General features: G+C 40.0%; 1 protein-coding gene across 5 annotated transcripts in view; it reads left to right on the top strand.

Moving 5' to 3' along the window:
• The window catches only part of ehbp1 (EH domain binding protein 1), a 153,731-nt gene that overhangs the window by 88,044 nt on the left and 51,653 nt on the right, over positions 1-14,034 (top strand). For all 5 annotated transcript variants that reach the window (XM_046070419.1, XM_046070421.1, XM_046070418.1 and 2 more), the window contains one exon: positions 13,017-13,167. In XM_046070419.1, coding sequence (XP_045926375.1) covers positions 13,017-13,167 — 151 coding nt within the window. The remainder of the gene's footprint in view (positions 1-13,016; positions 13,168-14,034) is intronic.

Here is a 14,034-nt window from a genome sequence, read left to right as displayed (position 1 = left end):
TTTTTTCTTACAACATCTACATACACTGAACAAAATTATAAATGCACTTTTGTATTTGCCCCCTTTCATCATGAGCTGAACTCAAAGATCTAAGACCTTCTCTATTTACACAAAAGGCCTAATTCTCTTAAATATTGTTCACAAATCTGTGTTCGTGAGCACTTCTCCTTTGCCGAGATAATCCATCCACCTCACAGGTGTGGCATATCAAGATGCTGATGGGTATTTCACAGGTGTGCCATAGGCTGGCCACAATAAAAGGCCTCTCGAAATCAGCTATTTTTTGTTTTATAATATTGGTAATCCAAGAAGTGAGGCTTTTTTCTACCATTGCAGCGTATTCTAAATGTTCACACTAAATGTAATTAATCAAAAACATATACAAATGTATGACTACATTAGTAATAACACATCAGATCAATTCAATTTCACTTTTATAGCGGCAGTCTATAATGGATGTTATAGAGTAGATCTAAACTGTAATCTTCATAATATTACAAAGAGTTATGCATGGCTGCCATTGGAGAGAGAGTGTGTGCGTGTGTGCATGTAGCCCTGTTCTCTTGACCTATGTTCTCCCTCCTGCCATCCCTAATTGTAGCCCACAGTGACTAGTTCTTTCATCTAAGGTCACAGGTTCAGTTTTCTCTCTTTGTCTCCCGCCCTGTCTTCTCAGTCACTTTCTCTCTGTGACACTCTCTCCCTTTTTTCGTGTCCGTCCGTTTTTCTTTTTTACTTATTGTCTTTTTGTCTGTCCTTCTTTCTGCCTGTCTTTTGTGTTTCTCTGCCACATCTTGTCTTCCTGTTCTCTCCAAATTGTCTCGCTGTCTGTCCTACCTTCTGGTCTTTGATGAACAAGCAGTATTACTAATAGTTTTCAGCCCACTTCCTCCTCCTCCTCCTCCTCCTCCTCCTCCTCCTCCTCCTAGGTGGCCTTCACAACATATCAGTAGTCACAGTGCAGATGTCTTGTAATGTTGTAATGTCACCACCCCCTACCAACACAGCAGCCAGATGGGTAATGAATGAGCTTTCTTAAAAATATCTAGGACAAAGATGTTATTCTCAAATCTTATCCTCATTGCAGACATCCCAGTTTTGTATTTGTCTGTCTTTTGCTCTTTTAGTCTTTCCCACTTTTATTATTTTAATGGAGAAGTGTGTGTGTGTCTGTGTGTGTCTGTGTCTATTCGCTTCAGGTCTTCTCATCCATTAGCAGATGAGAACAGTAATTTCACACCAGTTTGGCCAGGCTAATTATCAGGATCCACACTAGGTTTGGGAGAAGTGTATGTATGTGTGTTTATGTGGTCACACAAGCATTATGCTACTGTGTGTGTGTTTGCAGAACTGTAAAGGAAAAATGTGTGTGTGCAGTTATATAGCACCTGTGCACTTTTGCATTCTTTTGAGCGTGCATGTGCTGTGGTATGTGGTTAAGAGTGCACGCAAATGCCTTGGTGTTTTCCAGGTAAGAGAGTTCCCCTGCTCACTGACTCGTTGTGATTCCTATAATTGGGTCCTGTTTGATTTTTGCCGACCAGCACCCCAGCCACCTCCTCCTTCGCCTTCTCCTCTCAGGAGTGGAGGGGACTCCTGGGTCTCTGCTGTTGTGACCTGTGGGTGTTGTCATCTGCTCCCATCTGCTGTCTGCCCTCTGATCCTGACTTGACTGCATTCATGTGCTCATTTTCTCCTCTGTGCTCCCTCTTTTTTTCTTTCTTTTCTTTCTTTCATTTTATGGCACTCTGTGGCCAAAACAAAGCCCTCTGGCTGAACCTTGGCATTGCTAAATGTCCCAAAAAATGAGAAAAACACACATGGTTAGTCGGATTGTGGAAAAGAATGTTTGCTTGTCAAAGGCATATCATAACAGGCCACTTGTTAGCTGGCTGTTGGCCCAACTAGCCAAACACTTGACAAGTGAAAAGGTGAACTTTGTGAACTTTTGAAAGGTACCATGCCTTACCAGGCACATTTAGGCAGCTAACTTGTCACAACAGAGACACAGGATCTTATGTCAGTGTTGAGAGTTGGGAATACTTGCTAACAGTGGCTTGTTCTCACTATTATAACTACATTTGAGTTTAATTTAATCCCAAAGCTCACATTATTTACTCAAATTGCAACTGAGAAGGCATTTTGTTTGCAACAAATACCACACCACTGAGTATACTTACTCCTTATACCTACAATAAATTTATCTAATCTAACATAAGCCTGTAATCATTTGATAATCTTACAACTCCTGAATACAAATGCTCTAATTGCAGAATATTTGTGTATTAAAAAAAGCTTTAAAGCCACAATTTGACCATTGAAAAGGCCACCAGTGAAGGGCTGTTCTTGCTGCAAAACTAGAAGAAAATGTCTATTTTGAAAATGCAAATATGGCCTTGTGCACTCTCCTTTTTTGTCCACACTTTGTCCTTTACTCCCCTCCTCCCCCTCCTCCCATCTCTCCTTTTCAACTTTCTCCCAGCAGTAATAGTTTTTCTCCAGGTCTCATTTTAATGTGGCCGCTGTCCCTTTCTTCTCTCAGCTCTCCCTTTTTTTTTCTCATCTCATCTTCCTCCTCCTTCTTCAACCCCCGCCTTGCTCCTTTTCTCTTGTTCTCTCTCTTCTTTTTGAAGAATCTGCCCTTAATGAAACTAAATAGTTTGGTGGGCAGTTTCTTTGGACTGTGTGTGTGTGCTTGTGTTGGAGTGTGAGGGTATGTGTCGTGGCTGAATTGGCTGGAGTGGAGATCAAAGGCAGTCTTTAAATTGTGTGTGTGCGTGCGTGTGTGTTAACGAGCAAGAGAAAGACAGCTCTCTCAATTGCATCGCAAGAGCTGATCAAGCCATCAGAGAGGAAAGCTGTAATACACACACACTTACATACCTCTTCTGAACACATGTACCTCTCTTTTTTTCTCTCTTCTCTCTTTGTCAAGTTTTCACATGCCTCATGTTCACGTTTGACCAAGTGGAAATGCCAAATGTTTTTCACGTCCACCCTATTGCCCTGGTCTCTCTCTCTTTTCCCTAAAGCCTCTTTGAATGGGAAAAAGATATGAAGGATGAAGTCCTCAAACGAGGGAATATTTAATTCTCGTTGCATATGAAATTACAGTAATCCAACCACTTTATTAAGTACCTAAATAATTTGTTTCAGCTTGAATGTAGTGTTTTAAATTGCTCTTACTTATTAATCCACATGTGTGCACTTGTGAGATAGAGTTTAGCATTTATTTGACATTTAAATGTGTTCACAAGTTTATGCTTGTGTGTGTGTGTGTGTACATTTGATAGCCATGATATTTTGGCTTCTTAATGTCGTTTTGTTAATGTGAGACTTTACATATCTTTGATTTTACTGGTTGGCCTTTTCGACTAAGTAGTCCCAAAACTTTACTCGGGAAGTCAAATGTCCATGTTGTGTAGTTGTATTTTTGTTCCCACTACATCTGAAGAACATCAGGAAAAATTGACAGATAAGAGATGCCATTTTTGTGCTTTAATACATAACAAAATATATACAAATGGAGTTATATTTGTCTTGCTCTCTATTCAGGAAATTGTCTACAAAACGTCCAAAGTCCTGATGTGACTACCAGGACTTGCCTGCGGCCTGAATGAATGCTATTCACACTTTGTAGCTGTCTTTTTATTTTTATTTTTGTTTGCGAGCCAACAGTGTTGAGTTCTGAAAACTAGTTCCTGGGCCATCAGAAAATGGGGCCAGGAACTTTTGCCATGAACCAAAGTTGTTACTAGATTCCTGCGACTGAGATGAAATGATTGTTTATGGAAAACCTCCTGTAGTCAAAATGGGGCCAGTTAAAACATTAATACTCAAATATTTAGAAATATTACCTAAGAATTTATATATATATATATATTTTAAATATCTCTGTTGCTGACAGATTTATCTTCGAAAGTTGCAACAGTTCTTGGTCTCAGTCTAGATTATTCTGATTTAATTTACAGTAGCCATATTGCACCTAACTATCAACAATGTCAGTGTGCTTTTTTAAAAGGGGGGTCGACCTTACTTGAAGTGAAGCCCTTTAGACACACTGACTGCCTCTTCTGGTTGTAAAGGATCTTGTACAGTTACAGGTTACCTGTGTTTTCCTGTGACCCACTGAGTTCAGCTCATGTTCTGTGTCTCTTTCTTTCTACCTCTCTCCTTTTCTCTCTTCCGCGCTCTCTCTCACATGTAATTATCCTGTCTGTTTAAAGGGCAAAACCTTCCCATCTTACTTGCCTGTCAAAGTGACGAGCTCCTCTGACTTTTGTGTTTGTGTTGAGTCTCCGTGGTCCACTCTACCTGTTCTACCTGTCCTGCTGTACAAGTGCAGTCGTTAAGCACACACACAAAACTGTTCATTCAAAGGTGAAACCACAGTTAAACAATGTCAGCTTTATATTTCACACACCTTCGTTCTGAGAATTCATCAAGATTTGTTTTATTCTAACAAATAATACAAACAATATTCTCTTTAAAATACACGCTATTGGAAGTATTTGCACTGTGCCTTTTACATGTGCACCCACATGTTGCAGCAGCAGCAATGTCAAAATCACATAATTTTTTCAGTATGCAAGATGGACCAGTGCCATGGCTATAAATAACACAATATGGCCTTAGCTAGATTGATGAACTTTACTTGAATACACACAGAATACTAAACAGGAAATCACATACAAGACATTACAAAACACAAACAATGACACATTAAAAATACATCAGAACAACATAATGAAAAGCAACCACTTTATTTATGACCCTTTTATGATCCCTTTTTTAAACTTGAATTTATTTAACACACATACATCACAAACATAATATTGGCGCACATACACAGTCATAATAATTTACACATATAGTGTATAAACTAAAGCTTGATTTCACAGCCACAAACCACAGCAACACCTCAGCCCAAAAAACACACACACTGTCCAACCATTCAAACACATACACACACATACATGTATTCACGGACACACCGGTACACAGCCCACACTTCCACACCACTTCCACGCTGACATCTCACAGATTTATATTTATGAACATATAACACACACACACACACACACACACACACACACAGACCCCTATCATGGGCACGCACCCGTCGAATCATAATTAGGCCGTGTCCTGGTTCTTTGATAGCCATGTACAGTGGCTCTTCTTTAATTCTTTATCAAATGCATTGATCGCTGTGGGCCTCGCATGCTCATTGATCCGCGCACTCTGTCTGGAGCCAGCCGATAAGCCCCCCACCCCACCCCCCTCTCTCTCTCTAACCAAAATCTGAGCACTAAAGGGTTTTGAAAGTAATATACTGCTAAATCTGGTATGTTATATTTTAAAATTTGCTTATATTGTTGTTGAATCAATTAATTAATACACTGTGGTATAATTACAGTAAAAAAAATTAATAATGATAATTAAGCCAATTGGAAACCTGCAGTGCTTTTCACATTGAAGACCACATTTCCCATAAACCCCATTGCTTCTTGCCACAAAGAATATGTTGCTGTTCATTCATCTCCCTCACTTTATTATAACAACAAAGATAATCTTTCGTAATTAATATTGTTTTAGATTTGGACTTGTTTGCTGCTGTGACTCAATCAACTTATAATCAGTGCAGTGGAAGTGCGGTCAACTACAACAGCTTCTTATGAGATCCTATAGCAACAGAAACTCTTTAATTGGTCAAAAATGTCTTAATATAATGATAAGTCTCTGCTATGGTAAGCAGGACCCTAGTTTGGGATCTTCGCTTAATTCTCTCTGATATATTAATGTAATTTTCTGGTTTTCAGAGAGAGACATCATGGTGGTATGGTTTTAGAAAACCTGTTATGTTCAAGTGTTTTTTTGTATTGGACAAATTGTAATATTATAAGCAGGGTTTTTCCTGCATAGAGAAATTTTTAGCGAGCGCCAAAGGAAAATCCTCAGCGCCAAAATGAATTGAAAAAAAGCCAAAAACCTTTCTAATCCTCTGTCAATGTGTTTTAATAGCCATTTATCAAACAACTGTTGAGCACGCAGCACATAAAGTTAAATATGTCTTGTCTTCCAGCAGGCAACTCTCCTCTCATCCACAGCCGCTGTATTTTACACATGCAGCTGGCGCTGGATTTGTAAACCAGCTGCTGCGTTGGTTTAACTCATAGACTGTATGTTCTAACTGCGCCTGAACACTCTGTTACGAAGCTCGCGCTAATGACTTCCTGTTATTTCTCACAATATTAAAGTCGTTTATGCTCGAATGTGCTGGTATTCACTGGTACTGTCACTTTTACATTTTACTCTTTGGCGTACCGGCACCGGTTCTCTCCTCTGCCCTCTCTAAATCAGGTTCTCTGGGCACTACGTGACACTCACCTGTCTGCTAATCTCTGCAGGGAAATCGGAGCCTTTCATGCAGCCGTGTGTATAGAGGCTCGGGAAAAGTCACTTTTTGTTAACCAACCAATCACAGCCTGGAGTAGGCGGAACATTAAAAATAGGTTGAGGCTCTACAGAAATGTTTAACTCGTCGTTCTGTATGCACAGTTTTTATTTTTGACATAATTTGCATAAAGAAATGAGAGACTGACCACCATGTAGAGCAATTTTCTGGCACAGTAATTTAGTGATTGAAAACAACCCACAGAAACGGCTGTTTTGTCCAACTGGAATTAATAGTAGGCTACTAATGGTAAGCTATAGTAGCCTGTACTATTATCTGAAATTATAATGAATACACAAACATTAGCACTAATTAAACCTTAACCCAAGTGGTATAGGCTAATATCAGGAAATGGTTTTATTTGTGACACAGCTAAATCTCTACTAATGAACTATCTGTAGGCAGATTATCCAAATATCTATATATATATTTATTTTGTTTATGAAATGGTCAGAAATAACAAGAAAATGTATAGATTTCGGTCATTGGGTAAGTCATTGCCTTTACTGAACGCATACCCATCCTGCTTACTGTCGCGCGAAGTCACCCCCCAAAGGCCCATTCTGAGCCAGGAAAACCCCTGATAAGTATAAGAAGTTGTGTGAATTCATTTAGAGTACAGTTAAAAACAACCCATATACATAAAGCAGGTAGGGTAGCTGTTTACTGTGTGTTTGTTGTTGTGTTAGGATGGCTTTGAATGAGTTCTACCTGCATCTGCATCGTGTCTGGATCATCATTCTGGCATTTGAAACAATGTTTTTGAGTGTGTGATTACACAGCTATGTGATTGGTTTTGTGTGTGTATTGTGTAGCTCTTTAGCACGTGTGTGTGCGCGCGTGTGTGTGTGTGTGTGTGTGCCTGGACAAGATAGAGACCTAAAGCACCTCTTGACTGTGAATTAGCCTGTCATGACAAATGTCTGGAACTGCATGACTGGCTGCCAGACTGGCTGGCTATCTGGGAGGTTGGCAAACTCTTTCAGATAGTGATTGTGAGTGCATCCCTGTGTGTATGCGTATGTGTGTTTGTGTGGCATCACTCTGTGCCCACGCCAGGTCTCTGTACGTGACCAGTGGTGCGTGTCCGCCCTCCCTCTTTCTCCTTGCCCACAAAAAGAGCAACCAAGGCGACAACCTGCTCCCCCTGCTCCAAAAGAGCTTCCAGAGCGGAGAGGGGTCCTCACCCCGACGCCAAGCCCACAGAGGAGCCCTCTGTCTCAGTCTTGCACTCAACCGTTTAGCCTCTCTTCCCCTGGAGGTTCCCAGCAGTCAATGGAAGACACAGTACACGATTGTTCTTGCTGTCGCCATTTAAAGAAGAAAAGTCTCTTCTCCTCCTAAGTCTCCATTCTTGAAGTATTGCTACCCACTGACCACCAGCTGACACGCTTTCTCTCCTCCTTTTTTCATCCTGGCTTTGATCATGTAACGATGTGGCTGTTTGGGTTTGTGCATTCAGAGCGGCGTCCCCATGGTTTTTACATCCACTGGTTGTTAGTGTCCTGTGTTGCCAAATAAAATGGCTGTGTGTGTTTATTTTGTTACGCATGATATCCATCGTCACTTTCCAAGTTGGAGTAAGCCAGTGTGATAGCCACTAGCATAATGTCCACTAGATGGCATTTCATCACCACTTGGTCAACAAGTCTCCTATATCGTGTTCCTACCGAACAATGATTTATAATTGGGATGTCAGTCAATGTACGGTGACAGACATCAGATCTCAATAGGGCCGTAAGTACCCAAAAGGATAGAGCGACAATGATTAGTTGATTAATCGACTACTCTTCAACTATTAAATTAATTGCCAACTATTTTGATATTCGAGTAATTTTTCTAAGAAACATTTATATATTCTCTTATTCCAGCTTCTTAAATGTGAATATTTTCTGGTTTCTTTCCTCGCCTATGACGGTAAACTGAATATATATGGGATGTGGACAAAACAAGACATTTGAGGACATCATCTTGGGCTTTGGAAAACACTAATCAACGTTTCTCACCATTTTCTGACATTTTATAGAACTAATCGATTAATCATGAAAATAGTCAACAGATTAATCGATAATGATAATAATCGTTAGTTGCAGCCCTGCAAAATGATGAATGGAAGATTGTAGATTGTCCAACTCCTTTCAAACAAGATTTTTTTCCATAGTGGTCCAAGTTTATTTTGCACTTTCAAAGTGTATAAGAAGCTTGTCTTGTTCACTTGGATCATGGATGTGTCGTTTGCTTTATAATAAAAAACAAAATGTAAATTCGGCCTAAAGTTCTCCCTTCAGTTACTTTAGCAGAGGTCTAGTTCAATATTTCAATAGTTCAATATTTGCTTCCTTAGTGATACATGTATAAAGGATATCACCATAAAAAATCACATTCACACAAGTATGCTATACTAGATTTGATCCTAGATAAGGTCACATATTGGCCTTTACACAACAAAAACCTCTCATCGTCTCTCGTTCCAAACACATTCACATATTTTCTAATCAGTGGCTCTGTAGCTGACCGAGCTAGGCCCTAGTCAAATGCATTTTTCTATAGCGTTAATCCTAGCCTCTGGATAGGCAAAGTCAATTTCCCATTTCCTGTCCCCAAAATGGCCGACAACAATAATGCAGTGGGATGTTTTGTAGTGTGTTGTGGCCCTAGCCGTATGTGTGTGTATAGTGTATATATACACATAAGTATATATACACACAGCACATACACACACAGGCATACTTAAATTGGTAGTTGTATCCATATCTGTAAAGGCCAGATTGGATATCAGAACCAGTCCATAGCCAGAAGGCCATCAGTGGCATTACTGGTATCATATTACATTTATAAAAGCAGAGAGACTCCTGCATAGAAAACACAGTAAGAAAGAAGGAAGTGAGAATGGAAAGAAAAAAATATGAAAGAAAACAACACAGCGGGTATAAAGAGCAAAAGACAGAATAAATGTTTAACTCATGACAAACTGCAACAATCTAGTGATACTATTGCAGGCATTTGACTCTGTCAGCTATAAGAAACGTCAGCAGAACATTCAAAACAAGTTCTGCCAACTATTATTTGAATTTAAAAGAAGAGACAAATTGACTCCAGAGACCTCTGCAATTGATCTCAGAGTCTCCCAAATAAAATCCTTCAACTTCTCAGTGGAGATCATTCCTACAAGGTATTTCAAAGAGGTATTTCAGTCTGTCATATTAGAATCGATTGATTAGATTTTAGGATATACTGTTTTTATCCCCTTGATGTTTTTATGAATGATAGTAGTGTTATAAGCAGTCTGTCTTGTGGTGTTCCGCAGGAGTCAGTCTTAGGTCTTCTGTTGTTTTCCATTTACTCCCTGTTCCCAGTTCACATAAATGTAAAAACAAATTGAACTTTCACTGTTTCCCTGATAATACTTAGCTATTTTATTGGTTGTAGTCTTGTAATCCTGGTTTTGTTTATTGGAAGTTATAGATATCACAGAATGTCCTATCCTATTTGACCCCCAATGTTCTATAAGCCTCCGAAAATAAAGCCTTGGAGCTCTTTCTGTTTCTACAGGTAATCTAGTTGTGAGAGCGTGACCTTTGAGTATCAGTCATGTTTGTGAAATCTTATGGACAACAATTGACAAAAATAGCCTAGATTTAGTAGTTAAAATGTTTTAAATGTCTTTTTTACTAGTGTATTTTGTTTTGTCTTGTAAAGCCCTTTTGTAACTTTTTGCTACACAAATAAAGTTTCCAGGTTTAAGGATACCAACTCCGATTTTCTTTTCAAATTAGAAATCATAATTCACTGCCTTGTTGTCTGGAACGGTGTTTGAATGAGAGCCGGGAAGGAAGTGTTGTTATGCTTGACACTCACTACTTTTCCACAAGCATTAAAAACACCTTTTCTCCTCATGCTCCCCTCCTCACTCTTTATCTGTCTGTCTTTCTCTCTGCCACTGTCTCTCTTTCTCCTTATCAGTTTCTCTCTAAGGTGTGTTCCCTTCTCCCTGTGGGCATCCCCTTGGGCGCTCTCACACACACATACACACACACACATACATAGACGGAGTGCATTAGGGTTGCTGTCATTTACAATACAGCCCCATTGTCCCAACCCAACAATGGCTACAAACAAACAATTGACATGGAAATGGAGAGATGTAGCTCATTAGCGGGCGCTGCTTGTTTTGTTAATGGATAAATGGGTGGCTTCAATAGGCCAGCCCTAAAACCCCTACCTCAATATGGAGAAGCCTGATTAACAGGAAACCACAGGGAGGGAGAACAGTGACAGGGAAATGCAGCTTCACTGTCCCTTGGGTCGTATGTGGTTGTGTATGTTTGGGAGAGAGGGAGGTGCAAGGTGGAGTTTTAGAGTGTGTAGGTGTTTGTGCTTTGGTTAAGTTGTGTAAGACGAGTGTGTTCCTGTGAGTGCAAGGTGGAGTTTGTGTTAGCGTGCCTCTTAACTTCTGTTGTTTTTGTCACAGGGGCTTAAATCATGCAGGCAGGATTCAAAACAGTATTTATTTTTTTTTATCCCCACCGAGGTCTCATCCAGAATTGACTTCAACGGTGAATTACTCTTCAGCTGCCTCAACTCCAGTTTTAAAAATATCACGACTCAACAGCTTCAATACGTTTTGAATCAGTATGCTCTCTCATACCTTTGCACCATCTGCTTTTCAGAGCAGCTTTGAATTATTTATGTTTCCTTCTGTTGCTTTTATCATCTTTTGTGTTCCTTATTTTCTAGAAATCACATTGTTGTCAAAACTTCTGATCATTTGTGTATTTCTGCCTGCTTACTGTATGTACTTCCTGCCTGTGCATTGAGCGTGGGTTTGTGTGTGCCTAGCTGGGTTGTCATCAGTTAAGTGTTTGTCAGTTGACATCATCAAGGTTTTCCTGTTTGCTCTGTAAGTGTGTGTGTCCGTGTGTGTGGTGGCCTGTGCTATCAGTAGGATCAGATTGGATCGGCCTGAAAATGGCATTTCTGCCATTACTCTGATGGTGACGGCTCAATACTGTATTTCTAGTGCCAAGATGGTGTGTGTGTGTGTGTGTGTGTCTATCTATACATTCCTAACTCCATAATGCACAAAGATGTCTATACATCTATCTATTTTGATAACAAAACTTCTTATGTGTTTTGTAGTAGTTGGTGTGTGTGTGAAGGTTTTATTGTGTTGTATGCGAGTATGTTAATAAGTATAGTGTAGGGCTGAACAATTAATTGCATTTGCGATATTATCGCGATGTAATAAAACAAGACTTTCTTATCACAAAGGCTGCGATTACACTCTGGTCACATGACACCCAAGCAGAAAGCAGTCTGCAGACGAAGTTTATTCTTCGTTTGCACGTTACACTGTACCTTGCCTTCTTGTTGCACAATGGCCTAAAGCTTGACAGAAGCTGACACTACATAAATTTCACCGTCACACAGGGAATGAAAGAAGCACACGGCACCCACGTGTAACGTGGTGATGGTAGTGGGTGAAATCGTTGGGCCATCCGCGGCTTTGACGGACAGGAAAAATGCACAACAGAAAGACACGTGCAGTAAGGTAAGGGTATTGTGGCGTTTGGCGCCCGTGTCACATACACACAGCCACCTGTCTGCTCAGAAAATATCTGTGAAATGGCGTTTCAAACCAAACTCACAAGTCCGAAAGAGGGTCTGGTCTGTCCTGAGTTACAGCCCGGTTACAGCCAGTGCGCTGCTCACCAGCCTCGGATGCTGCGGGGGAAGTCCGGTGTTGGAGAATTACTAAGCTTGTCTATTAAATACGAGAGGCGGCAGTTGGTTTTATTTTTGTTGGCCTCAAATTGAACCTCAAACTGAGTATTTTTTGTTTGCTTACTGGGATACAAAAAGATGGACTCCTAGGAGATTTGAACTGAGATAAGGATGCATTAATTGGTGGTTGAACTGTGGGTTTTGTATTGAGCGCTTACTGTGTAACACACTGTGGTGAGTTAGTTTTTCTTGTGGTCTGTAGATAGGCCGACCTGATGATATTATTTAATGCTTGACTCAAATTATCTTTCTCATATTATTATAATTTGATATATCTTCTCCACCATTGCTCATAATAATAATTCTACCTAATTCATCATAACACAAGAAAGAACAGTGTAGTTCTATCTATCTAAAATTGTGTTGGTCATAGTATAAACTGATTTACCGCTTGTCCATTTTGAATAGTATAGAAGATAAAGAGTTAAAAAAAATTAATTGTATCAAATAGCTTGTGAAAAATGAGGTACATGGTATTTAGAAGGCTTTAGATTTCACTGTTTCAACGTGTCAGAATAAACATTGAGGTAAATGTAAGTATCGGCAATTTTACTTGGGATTGAAGACACAAAATACTTGATCAGGCCATCCTAATAGACATTAATAGTATTTAATACAAACCTGTGTGTGGCTACTATAAACAAGTATTTCTAATTATGTAACACTTCATCTAAGATTTCATTCTTCATGTTTTTTTTCTCTGGATCTCATAAAATGTACCTGCGAGGGAGTCACTGAAATGCTTTGTTCATGTTCTTGTGCATATTTGTGTGTGCAGGAGCGGGATGCGGAGCGACGGAGACAGCTGAGAGAGCGAGCCAGGCAGCTGATAGCTGAGGCTCGATCCGGAGTCAAGATGTCTGACATGAGCCTGCTGGACGTGTCCAGCACTGAGAGAGGCAAGGGCAGCAAGGCTAGTCCTGCTGGAGGTCAGCATACACCTAAACACACACACACACACACACACACACACACACACACACAAGTCAGCGGAAGCATGTGTCCTTTATGGACATGCAGAGTTTTTATTGACACTTTATTTATCCAGAGTTTGATTAAAAGGCCTTATATTAACACATACACACACTTGCTAACGCCCATAAATCTCACTAATACTCATTAACTATAATACAAAAACAATCACACTAGCATGCTTTTGACATACACTCACTTTCTTTATCCACACATGCTATGACTCACATTTCCATTATGCTCTCTAAAGGGGTTCTGCCTAATCCTCAGAGAAAAACAAAATGCCATTTTACAACGGCCGTAGGTCTAAAATGCACCACCCTCATATTCAGAACAGCAATTTACCCTGCGACTCCTCCCTTGTCTCATTCGGCCAGTAATTGTTAATCAACACAACACATTGTGTGGCCAAATTATTCTCAAAATACCAAACACTTCTAATAATGGCTTGCAGAGGTAGCAAATGCTGCCATGCACATTTCCCACTGCTTTCCATTTCCTTGAAATTGGGGTTATTATGATAATGACCATTATTAGGCCTCTCTAGTCATTTGTTTCAGATTCCTCCGCATTACGTCCCCTCTCCTAGTTGTTCAGGTAGATTGGGTGTGCTGCATGCAAATGAAAGGTGAGAGTGTAGACAGGTGAGGATGATGTGTGTGAAAATTTGAGAAAGCAATATGAGTACTGTAATTGCGATCAAGGATAAGGAGCGAAGAAGCTTTTGATATTTGAAAAGTAAGGATGAAGGAAGGATGACTGGTAGAATGTGAGTTCAACTTATGAAGAAGAAATGGAGAGACTGCTGACCCCCCCCCCCCTTC

This window comes from Micropterus dolomieu, linkage group LG15, assembly GCF_021292245.1.
Source record: "Micropterus dolomieu isolate WLL.071019.BEF.003 ecotype Adirondacks linkage group LG15, ASM2129224v1, whole genome shotgun sequence".
Classification (NCBI taxonomy): Eukaryota; Metazoa; Chordata; class Actinopteri; order Centrarchiformes; family Centrarchidae; genus Micropterus; species Micropterus dolomieu.
This window is presented reverse-complemented; position numbering and strand designations above follow the sequence as displayed.